The 19,682-nt window shown below is 45.2% G+C and overlaps 1 protein-coding gene across 1 annotated transcript in view; it reads left to right on the top strand.

Annotated features, from left to right (window-relative positions):
- Positions 1-625: 625 nt before the first annotated feature.
- The window catches only part of stra6 (signaling receptor and transporter of retinol STRA6), a 63,258-nt gene continuing 44,201 nt past the window's right edge, over positions 626-19,682 (top strand). Inside the window, exons 1-4 of the mRNA XM_085972307.1 lie at positions 626-892; positions 15,277-15,605; positions 15,710-15,773; positions 17,481-17,566. Coding sequence (XP_085828433.1) covers positions 15,502-15,605; positions 15,710-15,773; positions 17,481-17,566 — 254 coding nt within the window. The 5' untranslated portion in view covers positions 626-892; positions 15,277-15,501. The remainder of the gene's footprint in view (positions 893-15,276; positions 15,606-15,709; positions 15,774-17,480; positions 17,567-19,682) is intronic.

Consider the following 19,682-nt stretch of genomic DNA (forward strand, 5'->3'; position numbering starts at 1 on the left):
ACCTCACCCTCCTTGGCCTCTTGTATTGTTCCACGGAAGCTCAACGTAAACTCGAGGAACAGCACCTCATCTTCCGATTAGGCACTTTGCAGCCTTCCGGACTCAATATCGAGTTCAACAATTTCAGATCATAACCTCAGCCCCTATTTCATTTTTTCTTGTAATTTTTCCACTCCTTTCCCCCCCCCCCCCCCCTTTCCTTTTGTTTCGCTCTCACACCTGGCAGCTATCTCTTGCCCTGCCAGTACACTTCACACCTAATCTCAGCCTATTACCATCTCGTCTAGCTTCTAACACCTTTTATTGTCTCTTTTTTACTGCTTTTGTTTCTTTTATTCTTTTGTCCGATCGCAGCCCTGCCTCCGATCTATCTTTTCTTTCCAGTTTTGAAGAAGGGGTCGACCCGAAACGTCAACTCAAATTTCTGTCCATGGATGTTGCCTGACCTGCTGAGTTTTTCCAGCATTTTCTGTTGTTATTGCAGGTAAGACTAGTTTTGTTCTTTTAAAACTCAAATCTACACCAGCTCGGTTAAGATGTTTGATAAAATAGTGCGGGCGGGCGCGACCACCCACTAAATGTGTGTTCTTTTCCCTATTGTCTATTGGCGATTTCACAAGCCAGGCTGGTTGGTGCAGGTACACACACAAAAAACAACAAAAAGTGCACCATGACCAGCTGCTGCACCTGGGCAATCGTGCACATCGATTTAAAGTGCCCTCCTCCTTCAATCAGTTAGCTGACGAGTAAAAGTAGTTGCATTGGTCGGACTTTGCCTTTAAAAAAAACCCTTCCAGAACTGGCCCCGGGCGGCCGCAGTGACCGGTTGCTGGAGAATCTCAAAGGAGCTTAAACAGTGGAGCCGGGTGTCTCGTACACGCAACGCAAAAAGGTAAAAAGAACATCGTTAATAACTAGTGCTAATTAAAAGAAATGAGCGTGCAATGAATGATGTGCGTGACTTCGTTCATAATGTTATGTTGTGAAGTGGAGCCTGAGCTGCTGTGACTGGCCATATGTGTGTCTGAGAGACAAACTTCGTCTCATCTGCTCACCCACTAAGTTTGTAGTTTTTCCCAACTTGATGATTTTCATTTTTTTTTTAAAAAAAAGCTCGTGTTTCTCACCTGCTAAATCTGATCCCCGGGTTTTACACCCATCAATGGGCTTACTTGAGCCAGGAAAAAGTTTGTGCAGCGACCGGAAACTTTTTTTTAATTTTTAATTGCGGTTTTAGTTGTGAAAGTTAAAGGCTGGCGTGGCAATCTCATTTTGAAAGGAGTTTTGGGGTTCAGGACGTCATTATCACTTGGATTTAACTTTCTCGTTTCCCCCTCCCCTTCCCTTCCCTTCCCTTCCAGATGGGAGACTGTGAACCAACCTGCACTAGATAATTAAACCCAACCTGTAATCTCTCTGGTATTCTTCAACTGAGAGCTTTGCTGCTAAACCGTCTGGGTGGTTTATGGCGGCTTAGTGCGTTTGTGGTGTGGTTCGGGGAAGGGGAATTGGAAGTAAAATGTGGTTTGTGAGATTGTTGCAGAAGTTAACCATTTGGTTTATGATCCAAGCTTGTCTGAAAAAGAGCTTCTGATATCTGGCTTGCAACACCATCGCCTCCCTCTGCTCATGAAATTACATTGACTGTACAGCACAGAAACAGCCCATTCGGCCCAAAGATGTTTATGCTCCACACTAGCCCCCTCCCTATTTCATCTCCTCTTGCCCCATCACCATAACCTTCCATTGCTTTCTTCCTCGTGTACTTACTGTACCTACCTAGCTTCCCCTTAAAAGCAGCTATGTTATTTGAAAGAAAGGCTTGCATTTCTGTAGTGCCTTTCACGACCACCGGACCCCTCAAAAAGCCAATGAAATACTTTTTTTTGAACTGTAATCACTGTTGTAATTTGGGAAATGCAGCAGCCAATTTGCGCACAGCAAGCTCCCACAAACAGCAATGTGAAAACGACCAGAACATCTGTTTTTTTAGTGATTGATTGAGAGATAAATATTGGTCAGGACACTGGGGAGAACTCCTCTGCTCTTCTGAATAGTGCCTTGTGGCTCTTTTACATCCACCTGAGGACAGACGGGGCCTCAGTTTAACATCTCATCTGAAAGACGGCACCTCCGACAGTGCAGCACTCCCTCAGCACTGCACTGGGAGTGTCAGCCTAGATTTTTGTGCTCAAGTTTCTGGAGTGGGACTTGAACCCAGAACCTTCTGACTCCGAGGCGAGGGTGCTGCCCACTGAGCCACAGCTGACTCTCCATATTTGCCTCAACTACTCCCTCTGGTTCCACATTCTAACCACTCTCTAGGTAAAGAAGTTTCTCCTGAATTCCTTATTGGATTTATTGGAAACATAGAAGATAGGAGCAGGAGTAGGCCATTCGGCCCCTCGAGCCTGCTCTGCCATTTAATGAGATCATGGCTGATCATCCAAATTCAGTACCCTGTCCCTGCCTTCTCCCCATATCCCTTGATCCCTTTAGCCTTAAGAAATATATCCAACTCCTTCTTGAATATATTTAATGAATTGGCCTCCACTGCCTTCTGTGGTAGAGAATTCCACAGGTTCACCACTCTCTGGGTGAAGAAATTCTTCCTCATCTCTGTCCTAAATGGCTTACCCCTTATCCTTAGACTGTGACCCCTGGTTCTGGACTCCCCGACCATCGGGAACATCCTTCCTGCATCTAGTCTGTCTAGTCCTGTTAGAATTTTATAAGTTTCAATGACTATCTTCTGTTTATGACCCCTAGTTTTGGACTCTCTCACAAGTAGAAGCATCTTCTCTACATCTACCCTACTAAACCCTTTCTTCATTTTATAGACCAGTATCTGGACACCCTTCTCTTTTCTATAGGGAAAGAGCCCCAGTCTGTTCAGCCTTTCCTGATTGTTGTAACCTCTCAGTTCTTGCATTGTCCTTGTAATATTTTTGGACTTTCTCCAGTGCTTTTTTATCTCTTGTAATATGGAAACCAGAACTGTGCATGTTACTCTTGAGTGCCAAGCTTGTGAAGACTGTTCGCAATCGTTGGTCAACTGTGGCTCGGTGGGTGGCACTCTCGCCTCGGAGTCCAAAGGTTGTGGGTTCAAGTCCCACTCCAGAGACTTGAGCACAAAATCTAGGCTGACACCACCAACCCCCCCCCCCCCATGCAGTACCGAGGGAGCGCTGCAACGTCAGAGGTGCCGTATTTCAGAGGAGATGTTAAACCGAGGCCACATCTGCCCTTTTTTTTTTGATGTAAAAGATCCCGCAGCACTATTTCGAAGAAGAGCAGGGGACTTACCCCTGGTGTCCTGGCCAATATTTATCCCTCGACCTAAACCTAAAAAAACCAGATGATCTGGTCATTATCTCCTTACTGTTTTGTGGGATCTTGCTGTGTTTTTTTTTACAATGCAACAGTGACTACACTTCAAAATACTTCATTGGCTGTAAAAGTGCTTTGGGACGTCCTAAAGCATGAAAGATGCTAAATAAATGCAAGTTCTTTCCTTCAAACTCAATCCCGCTCATTCTTTATGAAGCAGGTTCTGGTGTCCAGTGACGTTCTGACATCACAAGACCTCCCACAATACGGAACAAGAATTTGGACTCTGAATGGCTGAAGAGCGTATTTGACGCTGGTCAGTAATTTGCAGTTTGGCTGTGCCGAAAACCAATTAATTGCTGGTGGGTTTAAAACGTCAGTTTCCAAGGGACCCCTGTGAACTTTCTACATCCATTATGACACTACACTGGGCTTACACTCCCTGGTTGTGTCTGACTAAGGTGGGGTTAGGCTGCCTCCTGCAGTCTCCACTTCCCTGTAGAGTTGGGCCATAGCTCTGGACTTGCACTGTAACCTTGGTGTCAACATGAAATGGAAGCCCTACCTCTCCTATACGAATGTTGCAGTTAAATGCACCTTAAAACCCTGAAGCCCCCCCAACTGACTGCAGTACAATGGGGGATGTGTGTGTAGGTATGCTGCAGCGAGCCTCTTGTAACTAGTGAATTATTCCAAGACAGCAAGGTTACTTAGTCCTAATTTTTGGGAAATACTGATTCATCCAAGGCCAAGTATTTCGAGACACCTTTTCAAAGGCGATCCCGACAAACATTCCCCATGTATGTGGGTTTAATGGTTAAGTACCTCCCACCAGTTGTGATTGATGCTGGATGAATGGCTTGTTCAGCCACCCTGTAGGAGTCATTCAGGTGTCAGCTGTGGCTCAGTGGGCAGCACCCTCACCTCCTGAGTCAGAAGGTTGTGGGTTCAAGTCCCCACTCCAGAGACTTGAGCACAGAAATCTAGGCTGACACTCCCAGTGCAGTGCTGAGGGAGTGCTGCACTGTCGGAGGTGCCGTCTTTCAGATGAGACGTTAAACCGAGGTCCGGTCTGTGTTCTCGGGTGGGCGTAAAAGCTTCCATGGCACTATTTCAAAAAGTGTTCTCCCCAGTGTCATGGTCAATATCTATCCCTCAACCAACACCACTAAAACAGATGATCTGGACATTATCACACTGCTGTTTGTGGGGCCTTGCTGTGCACAAATTGGCTGCTGTGTTGACTACACTTCAAAAAGTACTTCATTGGCTGTAAAGTGCTTTGGGACGTCCTGAGGTTGTGAAAGGCGCTGTAGAAATGCAAGATCTTAGCTACAAGGACAGGTTGGAGAAGCTGGATTTGTTTTCATTAGAGCAAAGGAGGTTGAGGGGTGATTTGATAGCGGTGTACAAGATTATGGCGGGTTTGGAAAGGCTAGACGGGGAAAGGCTGTTCCCACTAGTTGATGGTACAAAGAAACATCGAAGATAGGAGCAGGAGTAGGCCATTCGGCCCCTCGAGCCTGCTCTGCCATTCAATGCGATCATGGCTGATCATCCAAATTCAGTACCTGGTCCCTGCCTTCTCCCCATATCCCTTGATCCCCTTAGCCTTAAGAAATATATCTAACTCCTTCTTGAATATATTTAATGAATTGGCCTCAACTGCCTTCTGTGGTAGAGAATTCCACAGGTTCACCACTCTCTGGGTGAAGAAATTCCTCCTCATCTCTGTCCTAAATGGCTTACCCCTTATCCTTAGACTATGACCCCTGGTTCTGGACTCCCCGCCAGCAGGAACATCCTTCCTGCATCTAGTCTGTCTAGTCCTGTTAGAATTTTATAAGTTTCAATGAGATCCCCTCATTCTTCTAAACTCTAGCGAATATAAGCCTAATTGACCCAATCTCTCCTCATATGTCATTCCTGCCAGACTAGGGGATACAGGTTTAAGGTTTTGGGCAACAGCTACAGGGGTGAATGTGAGGGGAAACCTTTTTACGCAGCGAGTAGTGAGGACCTGGAACTCGCTGCCGACGGAAGCGGAGACTGGATAGACACTTGAGGGAAATAAACTTGCAGGGCTACGGGGATAGAGCGGGGGAATGGGACTGACTAGATTGCTCTACAGAGAGCCGGCATGGACTCGATGGGCCAAATGGCGGCCTCCTGTGCCGTTATGATTGACTCTGACTCTTTCTTTAGAAAATCTTGTGTAGAAGAATTTTAAATTCTATTCATTGGTGAGACTTGATTCTTGATCAATCTCTTAATGATCACATTTTAGCTCCGATGGTAGAATTTTTTTTTTAAACCAGTTGCATGCTGAATATCGCAGAACTTGAAATCAAACACCTGGGAGATCTCACTTTTTAGTATAGAAACATTTTGGTGTGTTTTTTTTTAACTTGCTACGATGATCTGATCATTAATTTCAATGTGGTCATCAAATAAATCTGGCTAAACAACTGTTTCATGATCTAGATGTTGAAAGATATGACGATCAGACACTGAGACTGTTCTCAACTGGATTACTGGACTGTAAACAAGTTTTTGGTTTTATGTAGTAATTGTACCAGCTGCAACATAGCAAACAAAAGTATGTTGCATTTAATGACATTTTTTAAATTCTATTTCGGAGGAACGTTTGCTCTTGAAGATTCAATGTTGGGGGGGGGAAAATAAATACTTTTTCACCCGACAACAGCTCTTGTGCCAAAGTCACAGGTAGCACAGATTAGAAGCAGAGTAAAGCTCCTTCTCCACTGGACCTCTACTCATTGGAGTTCAGAAGAATGAGAGGCGATCTTATCGAAACATATAAGATTGTGAGGGGGCTTGATCGGGTGGATGCGGTGAGGATGTTTCCACTGATGGGTGAGACTAGAACTAGGGGGCATAATCTTAGTTTTGAAAGGGCAGCCCTTTATTCTGAGTTGAGGAGAAACTTCTTCACTCAGGTAGTAAATCTATGGAATTTGCTACCCCAGAGAGCTGTGGAAGCTGCAACATTAAATAAATTTAAAATGGAGATAGACAGTTTCCTAGCTGATAAGGGAATTGGGGGTTACGGGGAGCGGGCAGGGAAGTGGACGTGAGTCTAGATTCAGATCAGCCATGATCCTATTGAATGGCGGAGCAGGCCCGAGGGGCCGTATGGCCTACTCCTGCTCCTACTTCTTATGTCCTAAAATAGCGACCTCGGAAGAATGCCCTTTAACACCGCAGTAATCATCCCCGATTTCCATCGCTCCACCATTGGTGGCTGTGCCTTCAGCTGCCTGGGCCCCAAGCTCTGGAGTTCCCTGCCTAAACCTTTCCGCCTCTCTGCTCCTTTTTAAGTTGCTTCTTAAAACCTACCTCTTTGACCAGGATTTTGGTCGCCTGTCCTGACATCTCCTTGTGTGGCCTGGTGTCGTTTTTTCTGATTACACTCCTGTGGCGCGCCTTGGGACATTTTACTACATTAAAGGTGTTGTATAAACGTCGTGCCATCCAAATTATGGGCACTTATACCGTGCCAACTAAATGATGGGTTGAAAATGCTAACTCACTTAATAGTGGGTGCCCTTGCAACCTATGGAGAGAGGGGTCATTATCCCATCAGTGTGGGTGTGTTCTAAATTCACCAAGAAATCAATCCTGAGATTTGATAAGACACTATAGAAAAAGTTGACACTCCACATCGGATGTCTCTCCGCACTCAACAAACAATGAATTACTATGAAGCTCAGTCACTTGCGTAAGCAGACGTGGTAAGATCCCACAAGTAACGTGCATTTATATAGCACCTTTTTTAATATAGCACTTTTTTTAATGTAGTCAAACGTCCCAAGGCACTTCACAGGAGTGATTATCAAAAAAGCTTGGTCAAAGAGGTAAGTTTTAAGGAGCGTCTTAAAGGACGAGAAGAGAGGTGGCAAGGTTTAGGGAGGGGTTGCCAGAAGTAACTATCTTTTGGTTTTAGGATAGAGGGGGAAGTGTTGGCCAGGACACTGGAGTACTCCCTACTCCTTACATTTCTACATTACAACAGTGACTACACTTCAAATGCACTTCATTGGCTGTAAAGCACTTTGGGACGTCTGGTGGTAGTGAAAGGCGCTGTAGAAATTCTCGTCTGTCTGTCGTCTTCTACTTCGCCTGTCGTCTTCTACTTCGCCTGTCGTCTTCTACTTCGCCTGTCGTCTTCTACTTCGCCTGTCGTCTTCTACTTCGCCTGTCGTCTTCTACTTCGCCTGTCTTTGTCCTCTTCCCCATAGCACTATGGGAACCTTAGCTGCAACTTGAACCACCAGAACAAGCAGGTGAGGCCTTGTTAATCAAAAAGACAGCCCCCCGCCCCCTCCCAAAATGCAATGCTTCCATAGTGCTGTGCCCAGTGTTGGCCTAAAAGAATGTATTCAAGGGGTGGAATTGGACCTTGAACTGTCAACCTTCTAACCTAGAGGTGGGGGTGATACATTAGGCTAAAGCTACAGATCCTGTGACCAGATAAGCAACAGCGTAAATCAAGGGCCTTTGGAAAGAAGACACCAGCGTCCCGAATGACCCGGCGGGTCAAGGCGAGTGTTGTCCAATACATTAGCCATATGTGGCTAATTGGGAATCCAGATGTGATCACAAAATAAAGAGTGATTGACTGACTGTCGTTTGAACATCTGATCTCGATGTTCTTATTCGCACGGCGTGTGAATGTGAACTTTAACCTGTTCGTTCTTTTGGTAAGACAAAAAGCAGAGCGTGCAAGTGTTTAATGATCGTTGAATCATAGAAATTTACAGTCCAGAAAGAGGCCATTCAGCCCATGTCTGTCGGCTGAAAAAGAGCTATCCGACCTAATCCCACTTTCCAGCTCTTGGTCCGTAGCCCTGTAGTTTACGGCACTTCAAGTGCATATCCAAGTACTTTTTAAATGTGATGAGGGTCTCTGCCTCTCCCACCCTTTCAGGCAGCGAGTTCCAGACCCCCACCACCCTCTGGATGAAAAAAGTTCTCCTCAACTCCCCTCTAATCCTTCTACCAATTACTTTAAATCTGTGCCCCCTGGTTAGTGACCTCTCTGATAAGGGAAATAGGTCCTTCCTATCCACTCTATCTAGGCCCCTCATAATTTTATGCACCTCGCTTAAATCTCTCCTCAGCTTCCTCTGTTCCAAAGAAAACAACCCCAGCCTCTCCAATCTTTCCTCATCGCTAAAACTCTCCAGTCCTGGCAACATCCTCGACTGCTTTACTTCCTTGGTTACTAAACAGGAGTAGATATTTAACAAAATGTAAATTTACCTGCATTGCGTGTATGTGAGGTGTTTTCTACTAAAAGTGGTGCATGTGACTAAAACTGTGTCGCTGTAGCCTCACCTGTGGCTAGTTGGCAATTTCTATTGTGAAGTTATCTGTAGTGAAGTTAGACCACACTTGGGAATACTGCGTACAGTTCTGGTCACCATATTATTGAAAGGATAGAGGCACTGGAGAGGGTGCAGAAAAGATTTACAAGGATGATACCAGAAATGCAAGGTTATATATATCAGGAAAGGATGAACAGGCTGGGTCTCTTTTTTTTTTTCTCTTGAAAAGAAGGCTGAGGGGTGACTTAATAGAGATCTTAAAAATTATGAAAGGTTTTGATAGTGGATACAGAGAGAGAGTCTTTCTACTTGTGGGGAAGAGCAAAACTAGAGGCCATCAATATAAGATAGTCACCAAGAAATCAAATGGGGGAACTTCTTTACCCAGAGAGTGGTGAGAATGTGGAACTCGCTACCACAGGGAGTGGTTGAAGTGAATAGTACAGATGCATTTAAGGGGAGGCTAGATGAAGAAGGGCATAGAGGATTATGCTGATAGATTTAGATGAGGCAGGATGGGAGGAGGCTCGAGTGGAGCATAAATGGCGGCATATCCTGTTTGTGCTGTATATCCTATGTTTAATCCTTGGTCTGTGCTGAGTTGATCATAGTTGGGGGTTGTGGCAATTGCACTGTTCTCTAAACTGGCTGGTGGAGGGGAAAATAATCTGGGTTAGGGACATTAAAAACTCAGACGGGATGTGGGCTCTTGAGTGTGTGGAACACTGTCTTGGCAAGAATCCGTAAGAGAAAATCGGGTGTGCAAAAAAAAAACTGACTGACTTTATTTAAGAGGAGAATCTGGAGACTGCTCAGTGGGTTTGCGACCTTTCACAATCACAGAAGAATCACAGAAACCCCACAGTGCAGATAAAGGCCATTTCGGCCCATCGAGCCTGCACCGACACACATCCCACCCTATCCCCGTAACCCCACGTATTTAATCCCCCTAACACATATCCCCCCTTTCCTGCAATGTTCACTCGCTGACCAGTCCAGTTCTGCGTGGTTAGTTCATTATTCATGGCTCTCTTGGCAGAACAGCTAGTGTTTGGCTATGAACCTTTTTTAATTATGCAATTTAAGAAAAAAAAAATCAACTTTGTTATCGTGACCTGCGATGATCAAAAAAAAGTCTCTGGCATCATTAGTCCCTCTGGGTTTTAACAATTTTAAAGTTTTGACATCAGTGTTTGAGGGGTTTTATTTATTTTAAAAAGGGTGGAGGGGGGGGGGGGAAACACAGCTAGTCCCTGTGGAGGGTCAATTGCAAATCAACTGGGCAAGAGCTGTCTGATCAATCTGTCTCCGCAGGGGAAGTGAAGCAATTTGTATCCCCAGTTTGCCTTCATCTCCATAAGGGTGTGTAATTGGAGTCCAGTACAAATATTTACACAAGAATCTGCAGACTGTCTTCTTAAACTCTCACCAAGGTTGCACATTTATCTCTCGTGACACGATATTTATTGTTTCTGGATCCTTCTGAAGAGTAAAGGATCTTGTGTGTGAAAGTAGTGTTGCACAGCTTCAAAGACTTTTGTTTCTCTGGTGCCTGTCATGACCTCTGGATGAACGCTTTACAGTCCGTTAAGTACTATTGGAAAATGCGGCAGCCAATTTGCGCACATCAAGGTCCCACAAACAGCAATGTGATAAAACAAAAAGAAAATACTACAGATGCTGGAAAATCAATGACCAGTTAATCTGGGTTTTTTTTTAAAGTGATGTTGGTTTAGGGATAAATATTGGCTTCATCTTAAATGGTGTCGTGGGATCTTTTTACGTCCACCTGAGAGGGCAGGTGGGACCTCAGTTTGGTGTCTTATCTGAAAGACGCCCCCTCCGGCGGTGCTGCACTCCCTCGACACTGCCTCCCCCCCCCCCCCACCGTCCGGCGGTGCGGCGCTCCCTCAGCACTGCTCTCCGGCGGCGCGGCGCTCCCTCGGCCCTGCCCCCCTCCGGCGGCGCGGTGCTCCCTCGGCCCTGCCCCCCTCCGGCGGCGTGGCGCTCCCTCGGCCCTGCCCCCCTCCGGCGGCGTGGCGCTCCCTCGGCCCTGCCCCCCTCCGGCGGCGCGGCGCTCCCTCGGCCCTGCCCCCAGAGCATCAGCCTGGATTTTGTGCTCAAGTCTCTGGAGGGGGGGGTGGGGAAAAAAATCCTTTTATCCCATGTTAGTTGTTTGTGATCTGGCATAACTCTGTGCCAATCCATCTTTCAAATAGAGTGCAGTTTTAGTGCCAAGTTTCCAGCTGTGCCCTCCAGGCATTTTCCCATTCATTCAGATCAAAAGACGTCGTCTTTGTACACTTGACACCAATGGCTGGTTTAGCACGCTGAGCTAGTGGCACTGAGTTACACTGCTGGCTCTGCCCCGTTCTCATCTTGCATCACACAAAGCTCTGTGCGTGCATGCTTGAGACACCCCTGCACATCTCCACTGAAAAGCCATCACAATTTGTAATGTTAATGGCTTGCCAACAGGAAGGAAAGGGGAAAAACATGCAGTTGCACAGCACCTTTTCCCGACCTCCAGGATGTCCCAAAGCGCTTTGCAGACAATTTGAAGTGCAGCCACCTTGTAATGGAGGAAACGTGACAGCCAATTTGTGCACAGCAAGCTCCCTCAAACCGACTGCAAGTGGCTCCCCTGATCTAAAGTGGCATCTCCAAGGCCTTAACTAACATTTTGAGTCCATCTTGGATTCAACCCACAATTGTGGGACCAATTGTTTGTGTATGAACGTAGCGGAGGGCAGACCGAATCTTGCACCCTGTGGATGTTGGTCATTCTTACGATTCTGAATAAGGAGTTGACTGCGTGCTTTGTTCTGAGACTTGTATCTGAGTGTGAGGCTGTTGGAGAAACAAGATTTGTGCTTTTATCCCCCTCCTTTTGGTTATCAGAAATCCTGCTCTGAACCCCAAGATGGGCAGGTCTGTTGGGAGGTCATGCTCCGTTTGTGCACAGTAGACTTGCATTCCTATGGATTCTTGAAGGGGAATAAAGTAGAATCTGCTCCTGGCACTCTCATAGAAAACATAGAAGATAGGAGCAGGAGTAGGCCATTCGGCCCCTCGAGCCTGCTCCGCCATTCAATGCGATCATGGCTGATCATCCAAATTCAGTACCCTGTCCCTGCCTTCTCCCATATCCCTCAATTCCCTTTAGCCTTAAGAAATATATCCAACTCCTTCTTGAATATATTTAATGAATTGGCCTCTACTGCCTTCTGTGGTAGAGAATTCCACAGGTTCACCACTCTCTGGGTGAAGAAATTCCTCCTCATCTCTGTCCTAAATGGCTTACCCCTTATCCTTAGTCCAGTATCACCCAATGCCCTGCTCGTCACCCAACCTTGGCACGCCAACCATGCACCCTGGAAGCCTCATGCGAAACACTGGGGATACTTGAATGGACACAAAGCAAAAGACTTGCATTTCTACAGATCCTTTCACGACCACAGGATGTCCCAAAGCGCTTTACAGCCAATGAAGTATTTTCGAAGTGTAGTCGCTGTTGTAATGTGGGAAACACGGCAGCCAATTTGCGCACAGCAAGCTCCCACAAACAGCAATGTGATGATGGCCAGATAATCTACTTTAGTGATGTTGATTTGAGGGATAAATATTAGCCCAGGACACTGGAGAGAACTCCCCTGCTCTTCTTTGAATAGTGCCATGGGATCTTTTACGTCCACCTGAGAGAGCAGACGGGGCCTCGGTTTTAAAGTCTCATCTGAAAGACGGCACCTCTGACATTGCAGCACTCCCTCAGCACTGCGCTGGGAGTGTCGGCCTAGTGGTAGTATAGCCACACCTAAAGTAAACCTGCTTTACTGCAATGGGGGAAAACCTGGTGACTTTCTTAACTCAGTGCCATACTTATTTTTTTTAAACTTGGAATGATTTGCAAGTTTCACGATTGATTGATTTTTGCAGATTGGATTTGGAAATTTATCCCAGGACTATGAAGATGGATTTTTTAATGTCGCTTGGAAAAGAAAATTTCTCGTCTGTGTCTGTCCCCTAGCAGTGTAATTAAATATATGAAGGGATCACTGACTGAGGGAAGATGGAGTTAAGATACAGATCAGCCATGATTGCATTGAATGGCTCGAGGGGCTGAATGGCCTCCTGTTCCTCTGATTGAAGCTATTACATTGCATCCAGCCCAACATAGTCCCTGTGATCCAAGACTGGATCTCTCACAACAAGCCTACCTTCAAATAGGAGACACAAGGCCCTCAGAACATCCTACTGGGACTCTTTGGATGTTTGCAGTGCACTGGGGCCAGTACAGCCCTTCCAATATGTTTTTTAAATGACTTTCCTGTCTTATTTTGCACTTTATCAAAGTGTACTTTTACTTGCAACTCTAGAGGATCTGGTGTCTCTATGTTGGGTGGGTGGAATGGCTGAAGTCCCCATTGGGAGAGGAGTGGCCTCTGACTGACGCCCCGAATGTGTTGCAGGCTCTGCCGGCTGCATTTGTAACTGATTCCCTGACCAGCAGCCCGCGAAGGTTTAAGCAAACTTTACAGGGGAGGGGAGGAGGTAGTAAAGTGTGGGGGTAATGGACACCGAGCTAGACCCGCGGCTCCGATGTAGCAGCTAGTCCAGCTCCTTCCTGGTGCTGGTATCTGAATTTGATGAAGGAGATGGGGCCAGTTTAAATACAGGAGGAATTCAGCAAACACCTGGGTATTCAAACCCAGAGAATTGGAGATGCCAAGTTAGTCTAGTAATATAGTGAAGAGAAATTGAGAGAAAACTGTTTTAGTAGTTTGTAACTCATTAACGTTCCATTTGGTATCTTCAATCAGGGTCCAAGACTATAATCCACAGTCAATAGTTTACACCTTATCTGTGGTCTAGTTGTTGAGTTCTTATTTAGTGAGGCAACAATCTTTTTTTGTTGCATCGTAGTATCAGGAACTAAGTTACTTTTTCGACGTATGTTTTAAGTTGACCAGTCCTTTGTCACTCATTATCCATAAACCACCAAGACTAACCTGTGTCTGACTCTCCTCGGCATTGCACCCACATAAAAGACACCAAACAATTGCACAGAGATGGATCCAATTCCTTCATTTCCATTATTAATACTTTTGAACAGTAGCTTAGAAACATAGAAGATAGGAGTAGGCCATTCGGCCCCTCGAGCCTGCTCCGCCATTCAATGAGATCATGGCTGATCATCCAAATTCAGTACCCTGTCCCTGCCTTCTCCCCATATCCCTTGATCCCTTTAGCTTTAAGAAATATATCTAACTCCTTCTTGAATATATTTAATGATTGGCCTCAACTGCCTTGTGTGGTAGAGAATTCCACAGGTTCACCACTCTCTGGGTGAAGAAATTCCTCCTCATCTCAGTCCTAAATGGCTTACCCCTTATCCTTAGACTGTGACCCCTGGTTCTCGACTCCCCCGCCATCGGGAACATCCTTCCTACATCTAGTCTGTCTAGTCCTGTTAGAATTTTATAAGTTTCAATGAGATCCCCTCTCATTCTTCTAAACTCTAGCCCAATCGACCCAATCTCTCCTCATGCATCATTCCTGCCATCCCAGGTATCAGTCTGTTGAATCTTCGCTCCCTCCATGGCAAGAACATCCTTGGCTCAGTTGGCAGCTTGCTCTCGCCTGTGAGCCAAGCTCCACTCCAGGACTTCGGCGCACAATCTAGGCTGGCAGTTCAACACCGGTCCCTTCTCTTTTTGGATGAGATGTTAAATGTTCAGGTAAAAGGATCCCATGGCACTTTTTTGTCGTGGAGTTCTCCTGGTCCTACACCAACAACATCGAAACAGATTAACTAGTCACTCATCTCCTCTTTGTGGAACATTATGCACGAATCGGTTACCATTTTGTCTCCAAGCAATGGCACCTACACCTCCAAAAGTAATGTCCTCTGGCTGTGCAGCACCTTGGGACACTGAGGATGTGAAAGGTGCTTTATAAATGCAAGGTTTTTTTTTCTTCTTGTGTTTGATTTGAGTTTGGTGTTCAGTGGCTCTCTCCATTTGTGTAAAGTTTACATCCTGATTCTCTTTGCTCATCTATTTGGATACCTCCACTCCGATCGACCCCCTTCCTCAATTTAAAATGAGGGTGGATCTGTCTCTTCACTGTGGCAGTCAGTAAGTCGAGTCATGAGGCCAGAACTACTAAAACAATTGAGCTGGTATATTATTTCAAAACTTCTCTTTTTTGCATTGAAGTTAACTTTCACTAATAATATGGAATTTTAATTTTGGGCTAATGTATAATTACCGGACTTAAATACCATGTGGTTTTTTTATATCTTCTTTTATTGCAGAGACCTTTTTTTGAATCTGATGCCTTAAAAGTAACAAACTTCCTTGTTGTATTCACAAGCCAAGTTGTGCTGCTTTATTAAGGCATTTTGTTGATGCAGTGCTCTTTGTTCTGTGTTTTTAAATATCTGACGTGAAATGTTAAGCAGGGAGTAAGATCCTATTAATTTTGTTCACGCATAGAATCATTGCCAGTGTCCCAGTGTGTGAGAGAGACCTGGTTATGCGGCTCTGATCTCTTGCACCATTGAGCTCACTGGCTATTTAACTGTGTTTCCCAGTGTGACCCATTTGAGGTTGGTCCCGGGGGTGTTGAACACGACTTGGAGGAGAGAGAGGAAATCCATTCATCAAAGCAAGCTTGTGCAGTTTGGAACTCTGCTCATTAATCCAGATCAGCGTGCAAGGCACTTGGAGCGGTGAGGTACCCACACTAAAAGGCAACATTCCAAGGATCAGAGCAGCATTGTATTGGGTTATTGACCAAGCGAGGAACAGCACAAAACATGGATTTCAGAAATGACTCTTTGCACGTTGATGGAACCGACTACCTGGACTATTCCGACTGGTACATAGACGACCGTTTGGATCCCACCAACCCTCCCAGAGAGTACGTTTCATTTTGATTCTGATGTTAATTTCAATTTTTTTTTGTTGCAAACTTGTTAACGGCTGGAGTGCATTCATCGCTTTCTGTTTTGCTTTGTTCCGTAGCGTAACATCCTGTGATCCCACCATCCAAGCTGATTTGTATCACATGTGTGTGGCAAGTGTATCTGTAAGTTTGCTGTTTTTTAAAAAAAAAAACCTCATTCGGCATTTAACATGACAGTTTGGAACAAACGTCTTTGATCCTCAAGTCGTCTTGTGTCCATCTTCAAGTGAGCAAGGCTAGTGAGGTAAAGCATCGAGTAATTTACACATGGTCAGTTTTAGTCTTGTGTAAATTTCTCGACCTTATTGCGCGCCAATTTCTACTGTTCCACCATTTGTAGCGAGATTGTAAACTCTGTCATTCCGTACAATCCCAGTGCAGTACAGAGGGTGTGCTGCACTGTCAGAGGTGCCGTTAACCGTTCAGCCGAGGCACCGTTTACCCCCCTTGGGTGGATGTAAAAGATCTCGTGGCACTATTCGAAGAAGAGCAGGGGAGTTCCCGGTGCCCTGACCAGTATTTATTTATCCCTCAACCACCACCATCAAATTTTAAATAACAACAGAAAATGCTGGAAAAACTCAGCAGCTCATCTTCCGATTAGGCACTTTGCAGCCTTCCGGACTCAATATCGAGTTCAACAATTTCAGATCATAAGCTCGGCCCCCATTTCATTTTTTCTTGTAATTTTTCCACTCCTTTTCCCCCCCCCCCCCCCCTTTTCCTTTTTGTTTCTCTCTCACACCTGGCAGCTATCTTTTGCCCTGCCAGTACACTTTACACCTAATCTCCGCCTATTACCATCTCGTCTAGCTTCTAATCTCTTTTACTTCTTTTTGTTTCTTTTATTCTTTTGTCCGATCGCAGCCCTGCCTCCGATCCAGTTTCTTTTCGTTCCAGTTTTGAAGAAGGGTTCGACCCGAAACGTCAACTCAAATTTCTCTCCACAGATGTTGCCTGACCTGCTGAGTTTTTCCAGCATTTTCTGTTGTTATTTCGGATTTCCAACATCTGCAGTATTTTGCTATCGTACCATCAAATTTTATCCTGCTGCTGTTTGTGGTTGTCTATATAGTTTTTTAAAAAGTAACTATGCCTCCAAGTAATTAATTGACTGACTGAGGATGTGAAAGATGCTATATAAAAGCAAATGGTTTTTTTAAACCCCTGGATATGTTTTCACCATTAATAACAAACGGTGTAAATCTTTCACTGACTTTTTTGCCCCCTTCACCCCATGTGATTGAAATTAAAACTGAGGAGAGTTCGGAACAGCTCACCTACGGGAGACCCCATGGAGGATAGAATATTAAATGGCTCCGATAGGATTAACTCACCCGTGTCGCTAGGAAACCAGAACCATGGGGTTTAAATTAGTTGAAGGTGTTTAAAGGGGGAACTGGTAAATAGCGCAACTATTTCTGCTGGTTGGGGAATCTAGGACTAGGGGACGTAGCCTAAACATTCAAGTAAGATCTTTCAAGGGTGAAGTTAGGAAACTCTTACACTTAAAGGGTGATAGACGTTTGGTACTCTCGTCCACAATGCTAGATCAATTGTATCCATCTCCGATTTTAAAATTTTTACATTTTTGTTAACCAAAGGTATTAAGGGATATGAGGCAAATACGGAGTTGGGTCACAGATCATGATCTCATTGAATGGCAGGAACAGACTCAAGGGGCTGAATGGCCCACTCCTGTTCCTATGTTCCGAGTGTTTGGATAATGCGTTCAGTCGGAATGGGCGCAAAAACGCAAGGGGCTTCAGAATGCAGCTGGGCGCTCTGTCTGGATGTTGTGTGTGAGTTCTTTCTCGTTCTCTCTTTCAGTTTGTGGTGCTGGTGTTCCTGTCCTTCTTTGTGAAGCGGAGGCGGCTGTGCAAGGGTTGCTGTGGTGGAGCCCCCGGTCTGTTGCAGTTAAGTGTCTGCTCTCCTTCAGGTCCCCGGGGTTAATGCTTGAACCCTGGATGAACTAAACTGTCGGGCTCTTGAGGTCAAAACCCTGACATTTGGTGTATATACACATCAGTGCGTTAAGTGTGCTGGGAGTACTGAAAGCTCGCCCACTTAGTAATGTTTATACAAGTATGTCTGTCTGTGCCTTGTTCCTATTCTCATCCTGGATATTGCCATCCATAAATGGGTTACTGAGCAGTCTTGAGACATATACACACAGTGACCGATTTAAAAAGCATCACTCGAATATTTTTAAACTTTCTTTATCTCCTCCAGTGTTTGTTATAAGCTGGAAATATGATCTCCCAAGTTTAGCACTCATTAAGACACTGGGTTCATTATATAAAGTGTCCTTCTCGCTTGTTTTCAGCAAAAAAAAGTTCCAATCAATTCAGTTTTTTTTTCCTTCTGCCTCTGTCCTTTGCTGAAAATGTCCCACCCCCTCACTTGGTGTTCATGGTGCTCATTTAAAGTGGGATTTGAAACCTTAAGGTTTACAAAAAAAAAGTAGGTTAATCCCCACTTATGTGTAACAATATTCTGTAATGATCCCTACAACTAAACCTTAAGAATTCCTACCATTTAAAAGCTACATAAGGCTTTTATCTTCTATCCACCCCCCCCCCACCCCCCAAAGTTAAGTCCTTCAGTAACCACACGAGTGATATTTACACTGCCAAGTTTAGCATTATTGTAAAGTGAGTTCTTTCTTTGCGCTGGCAATAAGCTTGGCTGTTAATCCAGGTGCCAACCTGAATCTGGATTGTGGAACTCTCCAATCCAGTGCAGTATCAAACCTGGTTCGCAAAGCGTTTTGGGAGTGTTTGAAATTCACCTGGGCACTTTTTTAAAAATTCGTTCCTGGGATGTGGGCGTCGCTGGCAAGGCCAGTATTTATTGCCCATCCCTAGTTGCCCCTTGAGAAGGTGGCGGTGAGCCGCCGCAGTCCGTGCACATCACTGTTTTTTTTTCCCCCCCTCCATTGGCGGCCGTGCCTTCAGCTGTCTGGGCCCTAAGCTCTGGAATTCCCTCCCTAAACCTGCCCGGCCCTTCTATGATGCTCAAACCTATCTCACCTGTCCAAATAGCTCTTCCTGTGGCTCGGTGTCAAATTTTAGTTTGATAACACTCCTGTGAAGCACCTTGATGTTTTGCTATGTTAAAGGCGCTGTATAAATGCTGCTTGTTGTTGTAATGGATTAGGAAGCATTTCTGAATACAGGAAACTTTTGATTTACCGGCACCTAAATAACCGGAAATACCAGTTAACCGACAAAATTCAGGAGTCGGTTCAGGTAACTTTTATTACTTGCACAGCAACAAATGGAGGAAGGCAAGGATGTGGCTGCAGCTGTTGCTAAGCTACAGAGACGCTTGCAACTTGTGGACATTGTTCTGAAGCTGTTGCTAAACAACAGGGTTTGTTGCTTTGAGCTCCGTATCTTTTACTATAGCGTTCGGTTATCCAGAATTTTTGATGAACCGGCACCACGTCGGTCCTGTCCGTGCTGGATAAAAAAAAGTTTCCTGTAGATTGCTATTAAGTTTCTCCCTCATATATCCCCCTCCCATTTACACAATACATCACCCTATCGACATTCTTTCTATTCCTTTCTCCCTTGAGTTTATCTAGCTTAACATAAGAAACAGGAGCAGCAGTAGGCCATTCGGCCCCTCGAGCCTGCTCCGCCATTCAATAAGATCATGGCTGATCTGATCTTGGCCTCAACTCCACTTTCCCGCTCTCTCCCCACAACCCTCGACTCCCCTGTTGCTCAAATATCTGTCAATCTCCGCCTTGAATATATTCAGTGACTCCGCCTCCACAGCTCTCTGGGGAAGAGAATTCCAAAGATTCACGACCCTCAGAGAAGAAATTCCTCCTCATCTCCGTCTTAAATGGGCGACCCCTTATCCTGAAACTATGCCCCCTCGTTCTAGACTCCCCCCACGAGGGGAGAACATCTTCTCAGCCTCTACCCTGTCGAGCCCCCTCAGAATCTTATGTTTCAATAAGATCAACTCTCATTCTTCTAAACTCCAATGAGTATAGGCCCAAACTGCTCAACCTTTCCT

The sequence above is a fragment of the Somniosus microcephalus genome, chromosome 32 (assembly GCF_052327205.1).
Source record: "Somniosus microcephalus isolate GS21.2 chromosome 32, FLI_Smic_1.0, whole genome shotgun sequence".
Taxonomy (NCBI): Eukaryota; Metazoa; Chordata; class Chondrichthyes; order Squaliformes; family Somniosidae; genus Somniosus; species Somniosus microcephalus.